General features: G+C 42.5%; 1 protein-coding gene across 1 annotated transcript in view; it reads right to left on the bottom strand.

Moving 5' to 3' along the window:
* Positions 1-17,264, bottom strand: part of ttyh2l (tweety homolog 2, like) — a gene marked incomplete at its 5' end in the record, with an annotated part of 28,988 nt that extends 11,724 nt beyond the window's left edge. The window contains 4 exons of the mRNA XM_083677020.1: positions 1,561-1,781; positions 6,088-6,199; positions 11,309-11,481; positions 17,136-17,264. Coding sequence (XP_083533146.1) covers positions 1,561-1,781; positions 6,088-6,199; positions 11,309-11,481; positions 17,136-17,264 — 635 coding nt within the window. The remainder of the gene's footprint in view (positions 1-1,560; positions 1,782-6,087; positions 6,200-11,308; positions 11,482-17,135) is intronic.
* Positions 17,265-24,710: the final 7,446 nt, after the last annotated feature.

Genomic DNA, 24,710 nt, shown 5'->3' on the forward strand with positions numbered 1-24,710 from the left:
CTAAGAGCAAGGGGGGTGAGGCACCACATTAACACTAAACATCTAGCTACACACTTTATACACAGCACAGAAATTAAAATAGAGAGAAATAGGTCTTAAGAACTTCCGCATGTGTGTGTAATATACCAGAGAGAGAGAGAGAGAGAGAGAGAGAGAGAGAGAGAGAGAGAGATGGTGTTCAGGTTGAGCGAGGGAGGAGGTGTGTGTGCAGTATGTGCGTGCGTTCACATACGTGCCTGTTGTCACTTTAGTTAGACCCTAACTGCACCCGGTCCGCTGAGTTAATAATTGAACAGGACAAATCCATAGACATGAATATTTCATGTGCTAAAGTGTCTTCCACTGGAATGGCCCACTTTCCGCTGGTCTCTCTCTCTGGAACGTGTGTGGCTTACAGTATGACATAGACGCATGTGGGAGTGCATACCAACTGTAAAAACCCATCGCCCCCGGGGCACTCTGAGGCCTAGGACTTTGACAACCTATCCAGAATTGGCCCACAAAAAATATTGAGGCCAAAATACAAACTTTATTTTCAAAGTGACATGACTGTTTACTTTGACTGCCAGTTGAGAGGACTCATGATGAGGTAGTGTTGGAAAGCCCCCCCCCCAAAACCGAATTATCTGTGTGGTAACCTTACACCATGAGAGCCTAATGTGACTACACATCTTCATAGAGAAAATACTGCAGTATGTGGGTGGGGGTGCATAGTGGTACAGTCATGTTATTAGATTTGTCTGTATAAAAGCAGACAAATGTGCTCTAATGAACGCAGAGGCAAGGAGGAAATGAGGGAGGAAGAGCTAAAGTGAGTTGAGGGATAGAAAGCGAGACAGAGAGAGAGAGAGAGAGAGAAAAAGACAAAGAACGAGAGAGGGAGAGAGGGTGCCTTTCCCGTTCAACTCTGGCCTCAGTGAAACACGACCTCTTCATCAATACGATAACTCCACTGGCAGTTCATAACACACTGACTGGACTGTGGAAATCCAATCATCACAGAGGATATTGGTGTCACTTTCCTCTTTCCACATGCCAGCAGGTCCTAAGGAGCCAGTGCAGTCTTGAGCTTCAATATGCCCAGCGGAGACGCGTGGCAGTTGTGTGATGAGGTCAGTTATTGAACTCGGTCAGTGACAGTGACAGTGACACAAGACGTGGTGCTGGTTCATGTGGGTCTTCACACTAGTCACACCAGAGGTAGCCAGTCGATCATCAGACCCTATGAGTAGCTACAGCACAACACTACATGTGATCTTCTGATTGGAATCTATGTGTTGAAATGACCCAAGACACTGTGCTCTAGACCCTTGACGAACAGGCATAGCATTGGTTTACCTCCAGTCTAAGCTATGAATCTGTCACGGATTAAGACAGCTGCAGGTAGTGTTATGCACAGCAGGGAAATGAATGACAAGTACCAAAGTACCAAAGCATGACCGAAAATGGACAGAAGGGGTCATTTCCTCAACATTAATTTATTTTATAAATAGATCCATCTAAAAAAAAAAAGCCCAGGTTAAGGTGACCATGGGGAGGCTGCTGTGCCGTGCTGTTCACCTGTAGTACTCGATGTAGCCTGTCTGGTCTGCTATGGCTGCCAGGTCCACCTTGGCCTCACTGATGTCCGGCAGGGCAGACAGCTGCCTGATCACGTTGTCGGCCATCTGCTGCATGAAGCGCAGGACCTGGACGTAGTCGCCACGTGTGGCGAAGATCTCGTCCAGTCTGGCCAGATGCTGCTTTAACCCTGACTCCATGCTGCCCAGGGAGCCGGTCACCTGTTGGGGGGGGGGGGGGGGGGGGGGGGAAAGAGAGCTTGGATGTCTTGTTCACCACGATGTTCTATATTGAATATGACTGACCATGTGAATATGTCTGCAAAACAAGTCTAGGGTGAGAGGAATACTAATCACATCTTGGATATGAGGGACAGCAAAACAGAGTCTGTCTTTAGACAGGGTAGGAATAAGAGCCGAACAGAGTTTGGTGGAGGGGAAACCCATTTGAGTTTTCCAAGTGAGGACCACCACACAAGACGCAGTGCCTAAATAAAACTCTAAACTAACTTTGAACTGGACCGGCACAGCACCAAGAGCCAATGTTAGCGTGGCACTCAGGAGTCAGGAGTCAAAAGCACTTTGAAAAGCTTAAGATAGCATGCTGACAATTCACACGCGAAAAAAAAAAATCAACTGCATCGTTAAGCCTTCACCCTTCCCTTTTCACCGAGTTACAAAAGCCTCCATGCTGTCAGTATGCCTGGAATTATAGGCAGTTTCATTGAGCGAGATGAATTGACAGAGAGGTCGTAGACAGTGAATGGCTGATTTCATGTTGGAGAGTAATGTTAAGAAACTCACAGGACAGATTTATTCGTTTTTGGTCTTCACTGTATGGGCCTGTATGTGCTTTGCGTGTCTTACATGGGAATAGGCGTGCATGCGGCTGAGAATGTATTGATGCACATCTGTCTTCATGTGTGCACTGTGTCATGTGTGCACTGTGCATACCTGTGTACCTATTTGCATGTGTACTAGGGTTTGAATGTGCATGTGTGGGCCTGAAATAGTCTTATTTGTCTTCTCCAAAAGTAACATGGTCCTCTATGGCTCAGTTGGTAGAGCTTGTGGGTTTGATTCCCGCTGGGACCATATATGCTGAATGTATGCACTCACTGCAATGTAAGTCGCTTTGGATAAAAGCATCAGCTAAATGGCATATATTAACATGTCTTTACTAAACTAGAGAGAGACAATTAAGTGATTTTTGAGAGCCGGACCAGTGAGTGTTTGCTTATAATGTAAAGAGACAGACCTGGACAAAGAACAAGGTGCAGCTCGACTTTCCAAACAGATCTTTCAATGGGCAAATTCATCCTTGAGCAGTCCTAATACAGCACATTCAAAAGCAACACAGATCTCAAGAGTCTAGAGCTCATTGAATTATACCTCAACACTTGCTCACCTTTACAACTCAAATTCTAGTCACACAATTTGAGTTACACAAATTCTAAGAAAAACATTCACATGCTGCATGAATAGGGACTTATGAAGCAGCTGAAAACTCAATCGAGTCTTCAGAATTCCAGTCCTCTCGCCCTAATACCATACACACAACAACGTCCTGTGGGCTCCCATTAACATAGATTGGTTCAATGCAATTTTCTCTGTAGAGCTAAATATACCAGCCATGTGGTAGGACAGTGTGAAACTCATCCTCTGCTCCTCCGGTCCTTAGGGGGGGGGTTCTGATTGCCAGTAAACCTCTCAGATGTCCTGCTGCCGCACGTTCAATCCTCCATCCCAGACTCAGCCCCAAAGACGCCCGGGAATCCTATCTGCCTGCCTATCAGGCCTGCCTGGGTGAAATAGAGTCCATCGCTTGGCTGCTCTCCATGCTCCATATTTCACTGGAGCATACTGTCTTTTTTATAAACCAGATTAAAGCTAGATAGATTTAACAGACAGCTCACAAGAGTAACACAGGCTTCCACAGGAGGATATGGCTATCACACGTGACGTATTCTATTGAGGCTCATGTCTTCACCTCAGATGCCAATCTCCATGGAATCTGGCTTCCTTTCCTGATGCCTTGGGTTATCTCATGTAATCTGAGAAACTCTTGTACATAACATTAGTACTGTCTATGGGTTGTAACTGAGATGGGGTCATGTAACACAAATGTTTGGAAAGGCTCTGAACTGCTCAGTTAAAGGCGAGTGGTGTCTGTTTCTTTGCTCTGCACATTACACCTACAGTAGAATTGATTGACTCAGTGGTAATCACAGTGGTAATCACAGTGGTAATCACAGTGCCGCTCAGTTCTGCAGAAGCAGGCACAAGGTAATGTTCTCATTCAATTTCAAAGAAGAAGGGACTTCCACTGGCAATTTAATTATCCCAATCCCAATTGCTATACTTCCTCATTCATTTGTTTTGGCAGCATACATTGGTACAGTCCAATCGTTTAAATAATTTAAATGATAAAATAGAATAATAAATACATTTAAATAATTCAATTATATGAAATGATTTATGAGCATAATGCTTCCAAAAGAGGAAGAGGACAGTGCTCCACTTAGTGTCAGGGATATATGTCTTTTTGTACAAATGTTCTACCAGGCTAAAACGTAGCGTTGCCTCTGTGACAGAGCCTACAGTACACTGACAGCAGGTAATGACTAGAAGAGACTGCAGTGTACTTCTTATGAGGAAGTGCTGAGCCTTGCCAAACCATCAGTGGCCCTGTGCTCCACTGTGCTCTCCCCACAGAGCAGCCAGCCAGATCCTAAATCACAGCAACTCAGTGGCACAGGGCTGGCAGTCTCTGTGCTTGTTTTAGTAGGGGATTGTAATACTGTAAGTCCCCCAAGCAATAAAGGTGTCTACATAATACAGTGTATCTACATAATACAGTGTATCTACATAATACAGTGAAGGAAGAACCGGAAGAACTGGTTAGCTGGAAACAGTGACTTCATGAAACAGTATATATATATGGAGAGAGAGAGAGAGAGAGAGAGAGAGAGAGAGAGAGAGAGAGAGATAGAGAGAGATAGAGAGAGATAGAGAGAGAGAGAGAGAGAGAGAGAGATAGAGAGAGAGAGATAGAGAGAGAGAGAGAGAGAGAAGCATTGCCACATGCTGGAAGTTATTTCAGGAATTTAGATAATCTTTAGATGTAGATAGGGGAGAGGAGGATGCACTACATCACTTCTACAGTATCTGTTTCATGCAACTAAGGAGTTCTTTGTTTCTCTGGAGAACATATGTGTTTCCCATACGCTATCCCAGCATGCATCACAGGCTCATATAAATTGATGGGTTATGCACCATGGGAAACTCATCAAAGCAATCAATCAATAACAATCATCAATCTTCTTCCATCAATCAATCTTATACTGCAATCAATCTTATAAGTGCTTAACGCCATTAATACAGGGAGAGTTAATCCCTGCTTTCTCACTGTGATTACTGCTTCCTCCCTAGACCCTCCCTCCCCTCTGCTGCCCCACCCCCTCTAGTCTATACAGGTCAGGATCATTAGGCTGGAGCAGACATCCCAAGCCCCAAACTCAGTCACCCCCTCCAGCTCCTGGGTGTTCATACAGGGAGGGATGTAGGGTATATAGAGGAAGCTGTTTTAAGACAGAGATATAGAGGAAGCTGTTTTAAGACAGACAGGCACCCCATTAACAGAGGGGGGGGGGGGGGCTTTGTGGTGTACACGCTAGGCATCATTTACCCAGCTGAATAACAACATAATAGCAGGAACGGGGGTGTAAAAGTAGCTATACTAAAGCAGCAGGTTCTCTGAACAACAGAATACGACTGACTACCGTTGTTCCTGTGCACAGGGGAGCAGTTCATGCGGTAATGATGGGAGACACCAATGTGATAGTGAAATGTCATCGTCTATGTTATATATACACTCACCGAACACTTTATTAGGAACACCTGTACACCTTCTCATGGTGGAGGAGGTGTAATGGTGTGGGGAATGTTTTCTTGGCACACTTTGGGCCCGTTAATACCAATCAATCATCGCTTGAATGCCACAGCCTGTTTGAGTAATGTTGCTCACCATGTGCATCCCTTCATGGCCACAATTTACCATCTTCTACTGGCTACTTCCAGCATGATAATGCACCATGTCACAAAGCAAAAGTCATCTCAAACTGCTTTCATGAACATGATAATGACTTCAGTGTTCTTCAGTTGCCTTCCCAGTCACCGGATCTGAATCCAATAGAACACCTTAGGGATGTGGTAGAACAGGAGATTCACAGCTTGAAAGTGCACCTGCAGGAATTGCGTGATGGGTCCATGTCATCATGGACCAGAATCTCAAAGGAATGTTTCCAGCATCTTGTGGAATCAATGCCACGAAGAATTGAGGCTGTTTTGAGAGCAAATGGAGGCCCTACCCAGTATTAGTATAGTGTTCCTAATAAAGTGTTGGGTGAGTGTATATATGTCATCATTAAACATGTGGTATCATGTCACAGTAACACTTTTGGGAGAATTCAACAGTCTGCATTGGCAGTCTGCGTTGGCATTGGCAGGCTGCCGTGTGGCTTCTTACCAAGTTGTCGATGCCACCCAGAGTGTGATTGGCATTGTAGAGTGAGTAGGTCAGCTGGTACACTCCGTCATTAGTTTCACTGTTTCCATAGAAACCCACTCCCACAGCAGAGCTGTAAAAAAGAAGAAATAGATACAAATTAAAAAGACCTTCTTCTTTTCATTTCCTCATGCTGCATGCACGTTCGACTTCATAAAAGGTCCATATTCAACACAGAATAAATGAATCTAGAGGTTGTGGATAGATTTTTCGAAAAGGGTTGTGGAATTCAGCTTTATCGGTCTGTTTTGTGTTCAACACAATACAACACTGCTGAATCTGAGGCCCAGACCTACTGTATAATGAAACAAACTCACATGTGGAACAATGCATGAGGAAAAGGAATGCTTTACATCAGCAAAAAAAACCAAACAGAGCACTGTTTTTTTTAAAGAGCCTCTCTAACCAAAACAGCTGTGGAGTCAAACATATGCTAAACTTCTGTCTTTGTTCCCAGTCTCCCCCCACACTGGGTAGAAACAACTTCACGAGGTTATACCCTCAGAGCCATGAAGTCCACTATGCTACCCAACACTGACAGTGGGACAGTGGAGACACGCTTTAGAGGCTGCAGAAGCAACACGGAGGAAGCAAATCTCTTCCTTCTCTCTCTCTCTCTCTCTCTCTCTCTCTCTCTCTCTCTCTCTCTCTCTCTCTCTCTCTCTCTCTCTCTCTCTCTCTCTCTCCTTTCATCCCTCTCTCCAGCCTGGTTACCATATCAGCCAGCCTAAATGCAGCATTTAGAAGAAAGATGGAGAAGTGTGATAGCTCTCACCTTTTCCTTCAACACCTTTCCTTCAATCCCCTCCGCTCTGCTCCCTGTCATTTTGTTCCTCCATTTCTCACCATATAATGTGCCATGATGCTCCAGTTAAATACAGGAGTCTCCAAATCTCAAGTGTAGGACACTCTGAGCTCATCCCACAATACATCACCATTTTACATTTACATTTACATTTATGGCATTTAGCAGACGCCTTTATCCAAAGCGACTTACGACAATACATTTGTTTAAGTAAGTGAATCATCTATCCAACAGTCATCATAAGACAAAGTAATCAATGCTCACACCAGGGGCCATTGGCAGTCGTAATGCCAGTAGGCTATTTATTTATTTATTTTTATTAGCAGGAGAGAACTTGTCCCTCCAACTGAACTGCTGCATCAGGACTTTTCTCCTCAAAGGTATCCCATTGGAATATACAATATTCCTGTATGCCATCTGCCTGGCACCATCCACATGCCCCCAGGGGTAGTAATAGGATTCATTATCGTCAAATCCCCTGTGTGCTACCATTGACATGCAGTAGTGTCATGACTAATGATGCAATTTTATCATATCTGATGGCATTGGAGTCATTCTGGTTGGAGGTCACAGGTTAGCCAAACTGGGCTACAGGGTTCCGTGCCCCCAAGGTGGAACGTCATCAATCACTGTGTGGACAGAGTAGAGAAGAGCAAAGCCCATTTCTACCCAGTACACACACACACACACACACATAGACATGCACACTTACACACACCCCCTTCAGTCACTGCCAATATACAGTAAGTGAGACTGACCTTGGAATACAGAGATAGGGACAATACCATATGCTGTATATTGAAAACTCCCTAGGATTTCATCTGAATCACCCAGCACTTCTGGGAAACTTTTTATTCTAATCTGTGGTATAAGCAAGACCGCAAGATATGCTTCTAATGAAAATGCTGGACTTTCCCGTTGCAATGTTACTCTATGAATCACATGTTAAGAGGCCACCTTCCATAAATTACAAACAGACCACAAGCTAAATATAGGAGATCGTCAAACGTAATGTACACAGACGCCAGATGGACCTAGGAGGCATGTTGTTATCATCCTTTACCAGAGAGACACAGAGGACAGGCGGATGCACATCCTGTCGGGGGGGGGGCGTGGTATTGGTGTGTGTGTGTGTGTGTGTGTGTGTGTGTGTGTGTGTGTGTGTGTGTGTGTGTGTGTGTGTGTGTGTGTGAGTGTGTGTGTGTGTGTGTGTGTGAGTGAGGGCGTCTCATAGCCATGATGCGTGCCAGAGCTTTTATCTCTGCCATGGACTCCCAGGCCAGTTCCTTGAGGCCATGATGGGGCTCTACTTGGCATTAAGGAGCCTGCCTGGTGATCCTACAGTCTCTGTCACTGTGTCATTTGACATGACCAGCATGCGCTAGGAGCTACATTCAATTAACAACCTACAAAAAAAAAAAAAAAAGTGACAATTTTAGATATGTTGTTTTAAATTAAACAGGGATACAGTATACACTGTAATAGTGTATTTGAATAAAGCCGCTCCATGCTAAAACTCGTAGTTAAATCTGACCCATCTTCAGACAAAGGTTCCTTTGGTCAAATCTCCATGTGTTTGAGGACAGGACCTTGAAAGCACTAATAACTCTCCAGTGTCACCACCCAGCCCTTAATGTCCCTAATGTTGCTTCTAATGACCCTCTAATGACATAGGGAATCGAGAGCACTTGGGCCCATCTTAGGTTCCAGCTGCTGCAGCGATGCTAGATGTGTTGGATATCAATTAGTGCCTCTGTGGTCGGTCAGAGGGATGGCTGCAGCTGGGCTTCCGGCAGTTCCCAATGGGGTCAGTTACGTACTGTAGCATGACAGTGTCTCATTGCCATATGCAATACAAGATGACTACAAGACCATGTCCCCAAAGTGTGCTCTTTCTCTCTCTCTCTGTCTGTCTGTCTGTCTGTCTGTCTGTCTGTCTGTCTGTCTCTCTGTCTCTCTCTCTCTCTCTCTCTGTCTCTCTCTGTCTCTCTCTCTCTCTCTCTCTGTCTCTCTCTCTCTCTCTCTCTCTCTCTCTCCGGTGCCTGCAACACAACAGTGTATGAACACTTTCATGCAACAGCTGAGTCTCTATCACCCTGGGGTGAGGACAGGTTTCATTCTGTGTGGTGCTAGTGGGGTTTGCCAGTCACACAATTTGCACACCAAGAGTGGGTTGAGTACTATGAGACCGAAAGAACAAAAATAGGACAGCACCTTGGTGAATAAGCTTAAATGAACAGAATGTATTGCTGTACATGTGTTTCATGTATGAGCCCTTCTTCACCGTGCAGAGGAGGCGATGACAATCAACGTCAAAACAACAAGGATTGCATTTGCCTTCTATGCATGCTGAAGAAGGGCTCATACCCAAAATGTGTGTTGTTCATAAAGAAAATGTCTTACATAAATCCACCCAGTCAAGAAGTCTTATTGGATAATCAAATGCTCAAGTTATAAGGAATAATAAATTCCAATTTGAGAATTGACTAATATATTCCAATTCAGAGATCAATCAAATGTAAATGACATTAAACTGTCCAATGGCATTATCTAATATGCCCTGTGATCTGACCTTTCTGTGGATGTGCATGTGTATCGGCTACTTGTGTGTGTGTGTGTCTTGGGGACCTATGCAAAAAAGATGAATTTCCATTTCCTTGTGTCCATGGACAATAAAGTACTTTTCTTCTCATATAAATCATGTGACCTATTAAACATGAACACAGATTAAAAAAAGACACATCACTGTGATTGGAGTCCAGGTCTACACAGGCATTAGGCCAGAGATAGGCTTGACCCTGGAGGGCAGAAGAGTATCCAAGCTTTCACTCCAGCCATTCTCTAAACCCTACTACCGTGTATTGAGAGCATAACGTCTCTTAAGTCGATATTGTCCCTATCCAACATGTACGTAAAAAGAAAGGCTACATAAGTGGGGAAGTGAGTAGAAGTTCTTCGTAAGGTGAGTAGAAGTTCTTCGTAAGCTTGTTGAAACACTAGCCCACATGGCAAACATGCTCCGTGGGAAACCGTGCTCCATATTTATATAAACAAGTGTCCTAAATGTAAGAACAGAATGTTCAGTCACATATGGGGAAGGTAGGAAGAGGAGGAGTAGGTGCTGTACGCGTGTTTACAAAGTTCTGCTAAACGTATTCTGCTAAACACATACACGTAAGTGAATAGACAAGGTGGACCATTTCACGAGCTAATTAGAAGCAGCATACCGGATTCAGAATGCTTGTTTAATTAAGAAACGAAAGACCTATCTCCGGGTCTCTCTGCACAGAAAGGAATGGCAGCTATTCAGGCAGTGAAGGGTTAACGGCACTCATCATGCTGCAGCACTTAACACTACAACGGGCCTCGTGGCAGGGCTGGGAATGTGAACAGCAAACTAACTCAATCAAGGCCCAGCACTTAGATGACTGTCACAAGATTACGCTGAACCCTTCTCAAATTCAATCAAGCACTTTGGAGGAATCATTTGTTCTCTTTCATTGGTATTATGGAAATGGAAAGGATGTAGGGCAAAGACAACTGGCTGTCCAGCTCTCCCCTCACACTGTTCCATCTCCATTGTCTTGTCCGATTGCATCACAAACTTTTGATTTCCGTAATTCCAAGATGAAGGAATGCTGTGGGTGGATGGGACCACCTCGTCTCTTTGATGACGACAACTGTGTGTGTTGCAATTCGATTACACCTTTTGTCATTGAATCGAAGGGAATTGGAACCAAATGGTTCCACTCCAAATTCGATTGACATTGATCGCCTCGACCTTTGACTTTTTCATGGTCTGTAATCTCATGGTCTGTAAAGTCTCTGTAATAGTGTTGTTCAGAATCAGTAACCCTCCATTCTGATAAGATTCATTCATTATCAGCTCGTCCAGATATTTTAGTCTGTTTTCCAGAAAATGATAATGATTAGTGACAGACTAGCTTAAACATAGCATTACTGTACCTAACTTGTTTTTGCTGTGACGTCACAAATTCCATCGCAGAACCTAAAAGGACTGTTATCCCTGGGGACATTCTTTACTTATTCACAATGAAATGTCAAGAGGTTACAGTACACCTAATCTCCTTCAGCCCCTGTCTACAAGTCAGTGGGCTTGAAGAACAGGACTATCACAACGCAGGTCCATTCTGATAAGGTGGGCTGCTTTATCTACAGTACAATGCTTTATCTACAGTACAATGCTTTATCTACAGTACAATAGCGATCTAGAATGGCACATATCTGTGACTACTCACAGGTACATGTAACCATGCAAATTTACAGACACAGATGGACTGGGAACCAAGGGGTTGCCAATGGTGGGATAACAACCCGGACAGATGTACTGTAAGAGCCGCCCAGGTATCTACTCACCATATGATGAGGCCAGTGAAGACAGTGGCCCAGGTGACACAGCAGGAGTCAGGCCTCTTGCTCTCCTCCTCCTCCTCTCTGTTGCAGCAACACAGGCAGGTCAGGTAGACCGCCAACACCAGCAGGCTCAGCCCCAGCCCCACTGCCGCCACACATGCCAGGAAGACCAGAGACTAACAAAGAGAGAGAGGGAGGGAGGCAAGATGGGAGAGAGAAAAACAAGAGAAGAAATGCATTTTTTTTTCTTATGTCATAGATAGTCATGAGTCTTTATATATGTTATAGACGTGAGTGATCATGTTGATTATGTGGCCCCACTCCACCAAGAGTGACATCCTGTTTGAGAGAAGGACCTCCCTGGGATCACGTGACACAAATATGTAAAGATATGTAGGTTTCACCAATCAATCATCACTTTACATAGCAGTTCCCTGTCTAAAGCTAGAAAGAAGGGACTACTGTCAATGGACCAAGCCTGAAGCTGAGAAGCCTGAGGGGGAGGGAGGGAGGGAGGGAGGGAGGGAGGGAGGGGGTTAGGGTGAGGGAGGGTTAAATCAAAGCTGTTAGTGGTGGTTTTAGAGGAAACCTGTAGGGCCCCTTCACTGCACATTGCCATGGTAACCCCTTGGGACTCGGGTTAAGGGGAAAGCAGAAATGATCAGGAGCTGTTTGAGCGGAGCATCATGTGACGAGGCAGTTTCCAACAGTCTTGTGATTACTGAGCTTACAGTCAGAGCCTGCTGGATGGAGGGATAGAATTAGAGGGGAGGGATAGAGAAAGGGAGAGCGAAAAGTATAGTCAGGGGAGAAAGGTTTTTGTGTTTGGATTTACTGTTAAGAACGACTTTCACTTTTTTCTACAAAACCACTGTTAAGTACAACTAAATACAGTCATTTGGAGATGGTGCAATGAACACATGGATAAGATAAGGTACACTTTATTGTCCCCTGAGGGAAATTTGTCTTGGACATTTAAAGTGCTTCACACATCAAACTAAATAAACAATTAGTGACTTGGGTTATCTTGACCATAATCAGCCCATCATTTGGAAAGTTGAGTTCTTACCACCAATTCCATGGCAACCATGTCTCTCCACACTTAACTGATTTCAAATGGCATGGTTTTTATAACTCTAACAAGTAACCTTTTTATTTCTGCAGAACATTAACAGGATATGCAAGTCAGCTTTCTCCTCATTTAATTTTGTTTATCAAGTTTGCTTATGTCAATCATAGCATGAACATGTTTCAATAGCTGTATGAGGGTAATTCCACAGTATCAGAATGATCCAGGAACTCGATTTTTCACTTTCAAACGTATGCCAAACAGAAACCTTGATAGAAAAGTTGAACAAACTATACAACTGTATGAACAAGGACTACTTCTACGATACTAACTGAAAATGAAAAGAAAAACATATTTACTTTAAGAGTGCAGCTTCAAAGTTCGCTAAGGGAATTACCCTAAAATCTCCCTGGGTTATTTACTGCATGTAACCATGTTTTCCCAAAACTCTCTGTTCAATATCTGCTCCAAATTAAGATTCAAATATGTCTATAGAAAGAGTGGAGTGTTAGCTATCATATCTCTTGAGTTTGAAAATATCTCTTTCGGTTGTTGAGCTACAGTAAGTGAAGTGGATTGAATTAACTGAATGATGGCAACAGAATGACTAAATCAAAATAGAAGATTTATGGATTTAAATGTCATTCTGTACATGATTAAAAACACTAGTATTTGTCTACCTATACTACCTATGCTTCTTATTTTTGCTAACTTTCATTACACACTGGGCAATGATTCTTAAACTTCCAGAAGCCAAACCATTTCCTAAAAATGAAATGTACATGTTGATATTAGTTGATAATAGTTTTGAACACCTTTAAATACTTTTTTTCTGGGAGAGGTTTTCTTAGATGCTTCTCAATATGTTTGACCAGAAATCATAGCCTTTGTTTATCCCTATTCTTATGATAGAAGATGGTTGAGAAATGTAATTCTCACTTATTTCTCAAAAATATAGACTTGTAACTTTCATTTGACACCAAATTTGATATGCTCTGATGAATTTCACATTTTGGTCCTCAAGGGTGCTTTTACACAGAACTGTCCATGAGCAAGGTTAAAATAGGTGACACTATGCAGTCTGGTGTGAATGGTGAATGAGACTATAGACTCATACTTCTAATAAAACAGATTACATTTAGTAGTTCCCAAAAAGGTAGTTTCCATCCTGTAACGGTTGTCGTGGTGGTGGTTAGTAGGCCTACATACTGGAGTGTGACTGGGTTTGGAGAACCCTTCTGCACATTCTGCTGTTCACTCCTGTTGGTACCACACAAGTCAACAGACCCATGATGACATGAGTGCTGACCTAACTCCTACCTACCCTTCTATCTAAAATGGTCACATTGTTAACAAAGGATGTACTGGCAGGAAGGTTCACACTGTGCATACTGCTTTGAATTAAGAGATGGTTTACGTTGTGGGATACAAACACAGACACAGACACAGACACAGGCACAGACACAGACACACACACACATACACACATATACACACACACGCACGCGCACACGCACACACACACACACACACACACACACACACACACACACACACACACACACACACACTAGTTATTGACCTGATATAACTAGAGACCTTCCCGAGACAGGCTTGTTGTATTGTAATTTACGTCTGTCATAAAGAGAATGAGCACAGCGTGGCTTATTAGAATAAAAGGTCATGTGCACATGACCAGAAATGAAAGAAATCACAATTGATGGGTAATTTCATAATCTAAACCATGAGATTTATCACAGGACTATAAGACTGAACTACTTCACTTCAATAATGAATACATTGAGAACAACACGTAATTGGGACACATTGTGAAGGAGTGGCCCTTCACCAAGACATTCACCATTTTAATGTATGTGTCCAATGTATTTCAACTATAAATAGCAAGTGATTTGTTTCATTTAGAATTTACAAACCTTTCAGTTTCATAGTATACTTTATTCCACCAGTTCCACCTCAGCAGTCATGTTTTAATTAGCTAGATGGTGGCTCTTCCACACACATGTTTACATAGGTCAAAATAAGGTACAGTCGATTGGTGTGGCTGACTTGCTGTATAAGGCTTACAAAACTGGCAGGTGTGTTTCGAGGAACATGTGTCAATATAAATCTCTGCCAACTCGCATGTCGTGCCTCATGTCACACTAGCCAAAGTCTTAATCAAATCATTTGCCAACCCTCGTCTCTGGAGAACACTGTCAGCGAGCCAAGAGTAGGCCTAGCTTTGTGTAGCGTTTGTTATGGTCTCAACTCTGGACTGATTCTCTGTCGCTGCTGCTCAGCTCAAACGCTCTGGAGCAGCACACTTTCGCCCAGTTTCACACACTCTTATTCTAATTTTTCCAGACCATTATTTTTTAATTAGACATGAAGGCCATTTCAATTCAACTGACTGCAATCCTATTACGAAGCCACGGAGAGAGATACAGGCAAGGAGGAGAGAGAGAGAAAGAGAGAAGAATTAAGGAGAAGAAAAGAGAATGTGTAAAAAGTGAGAAAGGGGGAAAAGTGTTACTGGAGCCGTCCTCTCACAGAGTTATTCCCACAGTGTCCCTGACAAAGCTCTGTTCATTGACTGCATGTTCATTCATCACCCATCACTCCTATTCACCAGGATGTTTTTTCAAAAAGGTTCTTGAAAAAAAATACAAGTATTTGAAACACCCTAACATTCGAGCAAGAAGTGTCAATTCCACCTGATCTGTTCTTGCATGATATAGCTAGACATGCCATTACTTTCTCCGACTCATTGCTCCAGACAGCAGAGTAGGAGCTATTTTCAGACTTGACAGGCTGGGTTAACTCCTCTTCCACTGAGAGGCTCTCTCTGGCTCCACAGTGGCCTACCCACCCCTCTCTGACTCATTTTTTACTGAACCATTGTGACAAGGCTGAGGTTCAACGACCCAGGAGGACTTGGGATGTGGGAAGAGGACATAAATTAGTTCTGAAAAGACTGGAGTCTTCTGCATTTGTTTTTATACACATAAGGAGCACACGAGGGAAACACACAAGCACACACACACACACACACAAACAGATGTGAGAGCCTTTTGCTGGCCATGCAAGCCTAAGTCGTGTCCCACTATCTGAGCTCACAACTGAGCCAAGAGAAGTGCATATGTCCGAATGACATTCCTCTATTGACCTTTCAGCAATACAAACAGAACCTCATACGGTCTGAAACATGAAAAAGGATGTTCAGAGGACCACTCAGTCCAGACCTGATGAAACAAGTAAACACAAGGACCAGGTTGTCAACAGTAATAAGGTATGCCACCAAAGAAGTATCAATCATGTTTTTACTTCTGATTGCTTAGCCACTTTGACTGCACATACATAAATCCCATTTGTGCTTAAGTTCTGAATGCCAAAGGCTTGGAAAGGATAGCATGGGCATCAGGGTGCTATGGATATTGAATATTGCTTTGAAAGTGTGATAAAGTACCAACTGTCACTTGGACATTGTTAAGATCTGAGACCTTGTCCTTATTGAGTGGCTGCACCATTATCTGTAATCTGTTTGGAATCTGAAAGGAGATTCTCTCCTTTGTTCCTCTGTCTGATGCAGCATTTGAACAAGCACTCTTGATTATTTAAAAAGTGGATAAGAGAAAAGTCACCAAACATATGTCATTATATGTTGGTGTGTGTGTGTGTGTGTGTGTGTGTGTGTGTGTGTGTGTGTGTGTGTGTGTGTGTCTGTAGTTCAAATTTGTATGTAATTAGTATTCCTGCATCATTATTTTGTAGAAATATAGTTTCCTCCCTGAGAAGTAAGTGAATTGATTGTACCCAGATTGGCCATTTTGATTTTGTGGGATTCATATAATGTTAAATAGAATTCAAACCCCGAATCCAATTTTGACCAAAGTCCTACCTGATAATGATTAAGACATGAGGAATCCAAAACAATGGTCAAAAGTCACCTATGAACCCTCCAAACCCTCCTTTAGAAGATTGGATCGGCCAGTATGGAATATCAGCTCTCTATGTCTAACAAGTAATATGAAGCTGCGGCTTGGAGTTTTGTTTCTTCATACTATTTAATGTATTTCTGGTTAATCTGGTAATCTGGAGGTTGCCCTGTCCAAATTAGTTATTGAAGATGTGTGTCTAATGTCCAATTATTAAACTATATGTCTACAAAAGAATAATGCAAGAATACTTATCTTATCTGTTTTTACTACAGAAACCATTTCAGAACAATCTAAGATGGTGGGTGTCTTTTGTTGATAGATTCGACATGAAATGACCCACAGGTCATGTGTCCCATGTGAGCATCCCTGTATGTGCTCCTGCTCTCTGACACTGGGTCAGCTACACAGAGTCAAGTATGAAAGAGGTGGTTACAAACAGCTCAAGGCAATTCGGGTCATTATCAGAACTTTGTATTGTATATTAATGTTGTGCACTTGGGCTACTTGATGATGTGCATATGATATAAGAATGTCAACTTTATGATCTATTGATCTGTATCACACTTGATGTTATCCCTTCCTATCGAGAATAACACTAGTGACTGTAGAAAGGTGGAGGTTGGTGTGTGAAGTTGTATAAACTTGTATTGATTATTAATTTCAAATGATGGAATTTCATTCCAAAACGATGTATTGAAAAGTTATAACATACACAATAAGAACCATGTAGAGATTAATCTAGAACTTAATCATGAAATTGTAAACAAAACAAAGCTGAGGACACTTTCTTGTTCTGTGGCTGTCCTTTACGCACTGTACCAACCTGCTGGTAGTTTGCGTCCTCTGGTTTGAAAGTGTTGTCGACGGGCTGGAAGGTCAGGCTGATGTGGGGGAAATTGTGCAGCCAATAAGTCCACCATGGAGCAATGTAGTCCAGCCGTGCAGTGGCCATTCCTGCCTAAAAGTGTTTTCGGACCACTGAAAACTCGCTTATTTCCCTTGGAGAACTCAGGACCCTCTTGGTAATCCCAGTTTTTGTACAAAAACAAACCATGAATCCGTGACTTTGAGAAAATGTCAGTGTAGCGCAGGAAACACCGAAATGTACTTCCCTCAGACTCTTGCTCCAAATACAAGGCATAACAATACCATTATCTTGGTATTTCCATGGTCCTCCAGCGTTTGGTGTCTGTTTCGACTGATCGGTGCGCTCAGCTACCCTTTGCTTTGCACTACTGTGCACAAGTGGCTTTTTTGACAGCGCAGCTTGCGCGTGAATCCGATCCACGAGACGGAGTGACGATGGCGCCCTGCCTCAATGCACCGTGCGTGACCAGTTGTAAGTACATTTAAAGAATACCCCTGAGCCTTGTAACGCTAAGAAAATATCGTGTTTTAGTGGACGGTTGCATAGGGAAGGAGATTAATGAATTCAGGTCATGTTAAATCTCATATGATCTGTGTGGTAGTCTATCTGTGCTCATCATGAGCGTTCCAGTGATCTGCGGCTGTGACATACAGTAGGCCAACTCTATTAGTACCTCTCTCATGTCATTAACTAATTCTCCACAACAGCCTATCTGTAATACCAGCCATTGCTTGTGAGTCAGTTTATATGACGACCTCTGTGTGATCTATGCAATCTGAACAATGATTTCATTATCAATTGATTTTCTCAGGTTGTCTTTAGGACATACAAAAAAATCAACTATTTGGAACATAATTTTCATTCATTAAGAAGAGTCCATGTGTTACTGTATGATGAGCCACATAAAGTCTCTCTCATTCCACTCAGGACTGGAAGCAGGCCATGCTGGTAGTCTGAACAACAACTAGCCCTTTAAAGGTACCAGTATGTAACATTCAAGCTTTCTAAAAAAAGCTTCCTATTGGTTGTAGTGGCTATGTTTAATCGGTAGTGGACTCTGATTTTCGCCTTTCTGTCTCTGGTGGCTGCCTCTTCAAATCGTGTGCGCACCAAGAAACACAACAGCTAATGTCCAACACTGCAAGTCCATTTCAGGGGTGTTATATTATTTCGAGGGAGGATGTTGTTGTTTGGAATTTCAAACAGAATTTCGTGGCCAGAGGTGGCAGATTTCCAATAAACTTACCCCCAGCTCCTTCAAGCGCAGACTCTGGGATATGACGTAAATGGGAAAAGAGCAGGACAACGCTACCAGAGATAATAAAACGGAGATCAAGAAATGAGAGGACACGATAAACACCGGCATGCATATCAGGCCGTCTTTACTCACTCCAAATATCTTTATATCCCAGAGTCTACCTTTAAACCACCTGGTTCCAAAATACATTTCACTGGTAGTAAAAGGTCAGGTTGAAACCTTCTCACAGTCATTACACAGAGCTGAAGAGAAACACATGTTGTAGTCTGAGCCTGACCCCTTGTGGAGAATGTGGAGAATTGAGACGAGCGATGAAGTGATAGCGATGATGATGATGATGATGATAATGAAATGAGGAGCAGTCAGTTATTTTGACTTTTCACAACACACATTCAGAGAGTTAAGGAAGAAACAACGTTTTCCTCCAAAACACCAAGAGAAGAACAGAAATTTGATGTCCCTTACACTTCAGTGACAAGATAACTTTTAGCATATATAAATGAATGAAGACCTCTCAGCCATGTGTAATGACTAATGAGGTCATATTAAGCAGTATGTGCACCACTGTTTGATGGATTTGATGATGAGATGACAGTAATGTTAGTAATGATAGTAATGTGTTTAGTAGGACACAGGGCTATGTTGATGCTTTTATCACTGATCAGCAGCACTTTGAGCTCTGGTAATGTGCAGAGCCAAATGTAAATGAACCAAAAGGTGGCAGCACAAGTCTGCTCCACTTGTTCACGGTAGTTGAGACAGAGGCACAGCCTTTCTCCATTTATCAGAGTAGTGATGCAGAGAATTTCTATCTCTGTATTATTTTATCTCTAAAGAAGATTGGTCCTCAAAACATCATCCCAAGTGCTCCTTTGTGCATTATACTGTACATAAAGTGAGTTCTAATCTTAATGAACTGTGGCTTACAGATCGCATGCACTGGTCTCTTGGGGTGGTCTTGCATCCAGAAAGAGTCTCAGGGGGTTGCAGAGCAGCTAGTGATGTTATAGGAATAGTCTTGAGCCTACACATCTGAGACTATTATAGAAACAACATATCAAGATCTTTGTGGGTCAAGTTACCTGTGGTGTTCAGTAAAACTAAAGTCGGGATTGAAGGCAGACATTATTGTCAGTGGCCGGCCTCACTGTCAACTAGCCTACAGCATTCCTATGTTGTACAGTGGATCGTATTGAATTTAAAATGTCAGTGTACACTCTCCCTCAGGATCCTTTGACATTCCAACCTTGACCTCTGTGAGGAGACTAACATTACCTGGAGCCCAGCTGAATGTTGTTAGGAATAGAGAACAGGACCTTTTGGTTGAATGCTATAGTAGGTTTAGATACATAGACTTTCCAATGAACTCACTTCTTGTGTGTCATACTGCCAGAATTGTAACATGCATACAAGAAGATGAATAACAAATAGGTTTATCTCAGTGACAAGGACACTTGTGGTACACAGAATAGTCTGAATAAAACCTTAAGTCCTAGTATAAGTATTGCCTCTTCATGCTCATTACTACTTCCATACCAGGTTTCTAAAGCTCTCTCAATGACTGCAGAACAGAACTTCAGATTGACTGTCTCCATGATGACTGGCAATGATTGGTTTCATTTAAAATTGTTTTCAAGAGCCACATTCTTCCCATCTCCTTCATGTATTTAGCTATTGGGTTCCATTCAAGCCATATAGTGGTTGCTGTTCAGTGGTATGTGGAAATGTGTCACATTGGACTTTTCCTCCTTCATGGTTATTGCTTTTTTGGGGATTTGTGACATAAATCCCCTTGCTCTGTTTTGAGTGATTTATACATATGAATGAAGATTTATGCCTCAAAGCTCAATGTACTGGTATTATCCAATCACACTGGGCCGCTCAGTGGCTCCTGAGATTGCATTAAAGTGTAATATCAAAGCTTGCAATCCCTGGGATATTGCCACTCTAGAATACTTGGGTCTGTCCAATTCTATGGTCTTATAGCATGACCAGGGGGATTTGTCTATTTAGGTAATGTTTCACTGAAAAGATTCCAAGGGATCAACTGGATAATGAATGGAAACTTGTCTACCGTGTTTGATATTCATTGATTTATTTGATTAAAGATTGTGAGGGGAGGGGGGGGGGGGTTGCAGGTCAGAGTCGAGCATGTGTCCTTGTTGAAAACAATGAGAGGATGAAAAGCCAGTATACAATTATCTGTCAGTAAATGAGAAGGAAATTAGGACTAAACCCAATTTCGAAAGTATTACCAGTTTTTAAATGAGTTTATTGATTGTTGATGTCCCTCTTGGCTTCTAAAGACTAAAACCAAAAAGTTGGTTGTTAATTACTTTGGACCTTAAATCACCTCTCACAGTGCTTTAAAAAGTAGAGCGTGTGCGTCATCCTAGAATCTGTTACACTGCTCCTTCCTTCCGCTATCGATTTCTCCACTATATTCAGGCAATTCTGTAGCCTACACTGTCGTGACTCTGTGTTGTAAAGCAATTTAAATGAGTAACTCAGACCTCAGTGACGTGAAACTAGCAGACAGCAGCAGCTGGACTGTCATGATTTTACCATATTACATCTTACATCTAGTACACCAGTACTTCTGGCTGTATTTCATACAATGTTGATTTGTGGCTTTGTGACTAAAAAAGTAAAACTGACACTGGCGCATGATTTGTTTTTTATTTTCCCTCAGGAATACGGCTTTCTTAGTCTGCAATTTATCCAATTGCAGTATTATACTGGTGCACACTCAACCAATAGAATAATACTGCCAAGGTATATTTTTCAGCTTGTGGAGCAAATCCAATCATTACAAATGGTGGCTGATGGTAATAATTGCAACAGCATGGTATTGATCTAGTAGGTCTACAGAGGGGAAACAAACAAAGTGGGTAGAGGGAGGAGAAGTCTCTCTATGTGCAATAACGGGGCTCTTTGTTTATCTGGGCTTTGTTGAGATGTAATAGTGAAGCATTGAGATAAAGCACTGGCTTTGGGTTTTATTGCCTGATAGTGAAGGAAAAGCTCTAGCTGATTCCCAGAACTCCTTTATTCAATCTCAGAACAAGCCAAAGATAAAAGATGGCTGTTATGTTTTATAAACAATCAACACCCTTTTTGAGCTCAATGTCTACTGCTGAATAGATATAATTCAATAGAGAATGTTGATGTAGAATTGTATAGTAGTCTACACTCACCGGCCACTTTATTAGGTACACCTTGCTAGTACCGGGTTGGACCCCCTTTTGCCTTCAGAACTGCCTTAATTATTTGTGGCATAGATTCAACAAGGTGCTGGAAACATTCCTCAGAGATTTTGGTCCATATTGACATGATAGCATCATTGCTGCAGATTTGTCGGCTGCACATCCATGATGAATCTCCCGTTCCACCACATCCCAAAGGTGCTCTATTGGATTGAGATCTGGTGACTGTGGAGGCCATTGGAGTACAGTGAACTCATTGTCATGTTCAAGAAACCATTTTGAGATGATGTGAGCTTTGTAACATGGCGCGTTATCCTGCTGGAAGTAGCCATCAGAAGATGGGTACACTGTGGTCATAAAGGGATGGACATGGTCAGCAACAATACTCAGGTAGGCTGTGGTGTTTAAACGATACTCTGGTCTTCTGCTGCTGTAGCCCATCTGCTTCATGGTTCGATGTGTTGTGCGTTCAGAGATGGTCTTCTGCATACCTTGGTTGTAACGAGTGGTTATTTGAGTTACTGTTGCCTTACTATCATCTCGAACCAGTCTGGCCATTCTCCTCTGACCTCTGGCATCAACAAGGCATTTTTGCCCAGAGAACTGCCGCTCACTGAATATTTTCTCTTTTTCTGACCATTCTCTGTAAACCCTAGAGATGGTTGTGTGTGAAAATCCCAGTAGATCAGTAGTTTCTGAAATACTCAGACCAGCCTGTCTGGCACCAACAAGCATGCCACGTTCAAAGTCAGAGTTTAGCAAAAATTGAGCATAGCATTCACATGTTCAGCTAGCTCACACGCATACATCCATCACATGTTCAAAGAGAGGCTTAAAAGCAGCCAAGTTAGTGAATAGTTGAGTTCATATAATGCTAAGAATGACCTCCATCTGATCCAGGAGGCAACAATTCATCATCCCTGCACTGAGGAAGGTGCAGGGGGACACCAGGAGGGTCATCCTGAGTGAAGCAGGAACCGGGGCTTGTCCGTGGACACATAGGCACAATGGCAACTGGATAATAAACACTTAATTCAAATGACATTGATAGGACTGTCGTCTTTATGACGACATATGTCTCTTTGTGTGAGGTCTATGCCAGCAGTCGAGTGAGTGTACATGAAGGCCAGTACATGCACTAGCCTTTCCTCCTCCAGACATCAATGATCTAAGGTCGAAACCTATTAAAGAGCCAATGAAAAGTAAATAATTAGCAGAGAAAAGCCCAGGGAAGAAATGGCCTTGATGATGTTTTCTCCTGTCTATACACTATGAATACAAATTTAGTCAATACAACATATGATCACAAGGCATAATACCGTGTCTTCCATTCAATGGCTTATCATCAAACACACAACACAACACACACACACACACACACACACACACACACACACACACACACCATAATGACATATGTTTGGTGACTTTTCTCTTATCCATTTTTTAAATAATCAAGAGTGCTTGCTCAAATGCGGCATCAGACAGAGGAACAAAGGAGAGAATGTCAGCGCTGCACAGGTAATGCATTCCAAACAGCTGACAGCCATTACAGATAATGGTGCAGCCACTCAATAAGGACAAGGTCCCAGATTCATTCTCATGTTAAGTGCCTTGTCTGAGTAAGAGATAAGGACACATTAAGGAGCAGGCTGTGAAACATATGAAAAATGATACTGTGGACCCACCCCGGGGAGTGCAGGGAGGGGGATACGTAGATAAGTGAAATGAATGGGAAGATAAATGATCTTTGAATCAGTACCACAGGTTCTGTGTGTGGAGTAATTTATGCAACAGTATAGCAACGTATTCTCAAATCTGCTGATATCCCTCAATGGGCTTTAATCATTGAATTTTAAGTAGTTTTTCCATGCTTAAAATGCAATGGATTGTATAATTAGAACAGCTAAGAATGTAAATCAATGGGGTGGAAAGACTGTGGGTAATTAAACAGATAGTCTTCCTAGTGGAATAATGTCCAATTGTCTAGAAGGAGGAGGGAGATGCAGCAACACTAAGGGTACCATATCGCAACATGAGCACCCAGTGCACTCTGGGAAAACCAAACATGGGCACAGATGAGAAATACTGTACAACAACCCCTCAACACAAGTTTGTTTCTGGTGTTGACTTCCTACCAAGTGTCTTCTGTAATCACCATAGTAAACAGGCTTAGTGTGATAGTTTCTTCTCTTCAAGGTCATCTAGGGAGCAGCATCCTACAGCATATTTTACATTCCGTTTCTGAAGCTCTGTGATTGTTTTAGTTTTTTTTGTTTGGCCATGGAGAGGGGGTGGGGAGTGTGGGAGATTGATTTAGTGTGCTCCCAGGAACACAAGGCTGCTTTTCGTGTCTAGAGTTGCAATTTAGATTTAGCAGACAGAGGGACTGCAATCAGGGAGAGGTGGTAATCAATTTCTGTAGTGTCTGAGGTTTGGCAGGGAGCCACGGGGAACAGGCCTGTGGACTGGCTGTGCCATCATAGCCCAGACAGTGATAACTATCCCCTTTCCCCGCTGTGTCAAACACTCTGCTGAAACTCTCATCACATGGATCCATTTAACATGTATTTTTTTCACTTACTTTTCTGTGTTTCTCTTTGGGTTTTTTTTTTTATCAGACTCAAACTTTTTGTGTTTGCTTATTTTGTGGTTCACTTCTCTCACGCAATGTTCACACCCTGATATTTTCCCTCCAGACAGGATGATTCATGAGAGCAATTAGACATTTTCTGTTTTTCCAAACTAACGATATATCGTAATCTCGTCACTTACTTGCACAATCTAAACATCCATCTGCTCTAATTCCCTTCCAATCAAACCGGTCAGTGAGTTGTTTGTGCAGTCCGTCCAATATATGGGCTATTGTACCACGGCTGGCCTGCATTATTTCAGGACCTTTCATCAAGGAGTTTATTTCAGCTTGAGGACAGTCAAGCCAGCTGGGTCTTCATTAGTTCTAAACACAACTCTTTTTTTGGCTGTCGGAGCCATGGAGAGCATGTTTTTTATTGAGTGCCATGATCCTCTGAATGAGGGAAGATAGATGAGAGTACACTAAACAGT

Source organism: Argentina silus, assembly GCF_951799395.1.
Source record: "Argentina silus genome assembly, chromosome: 9".
Lineage (NCBI taxonomy): Eukaryota > Metazoa > Chordata > Actinopteri > Argentiniformes > Argentinidae > Argentina > Argentina silus.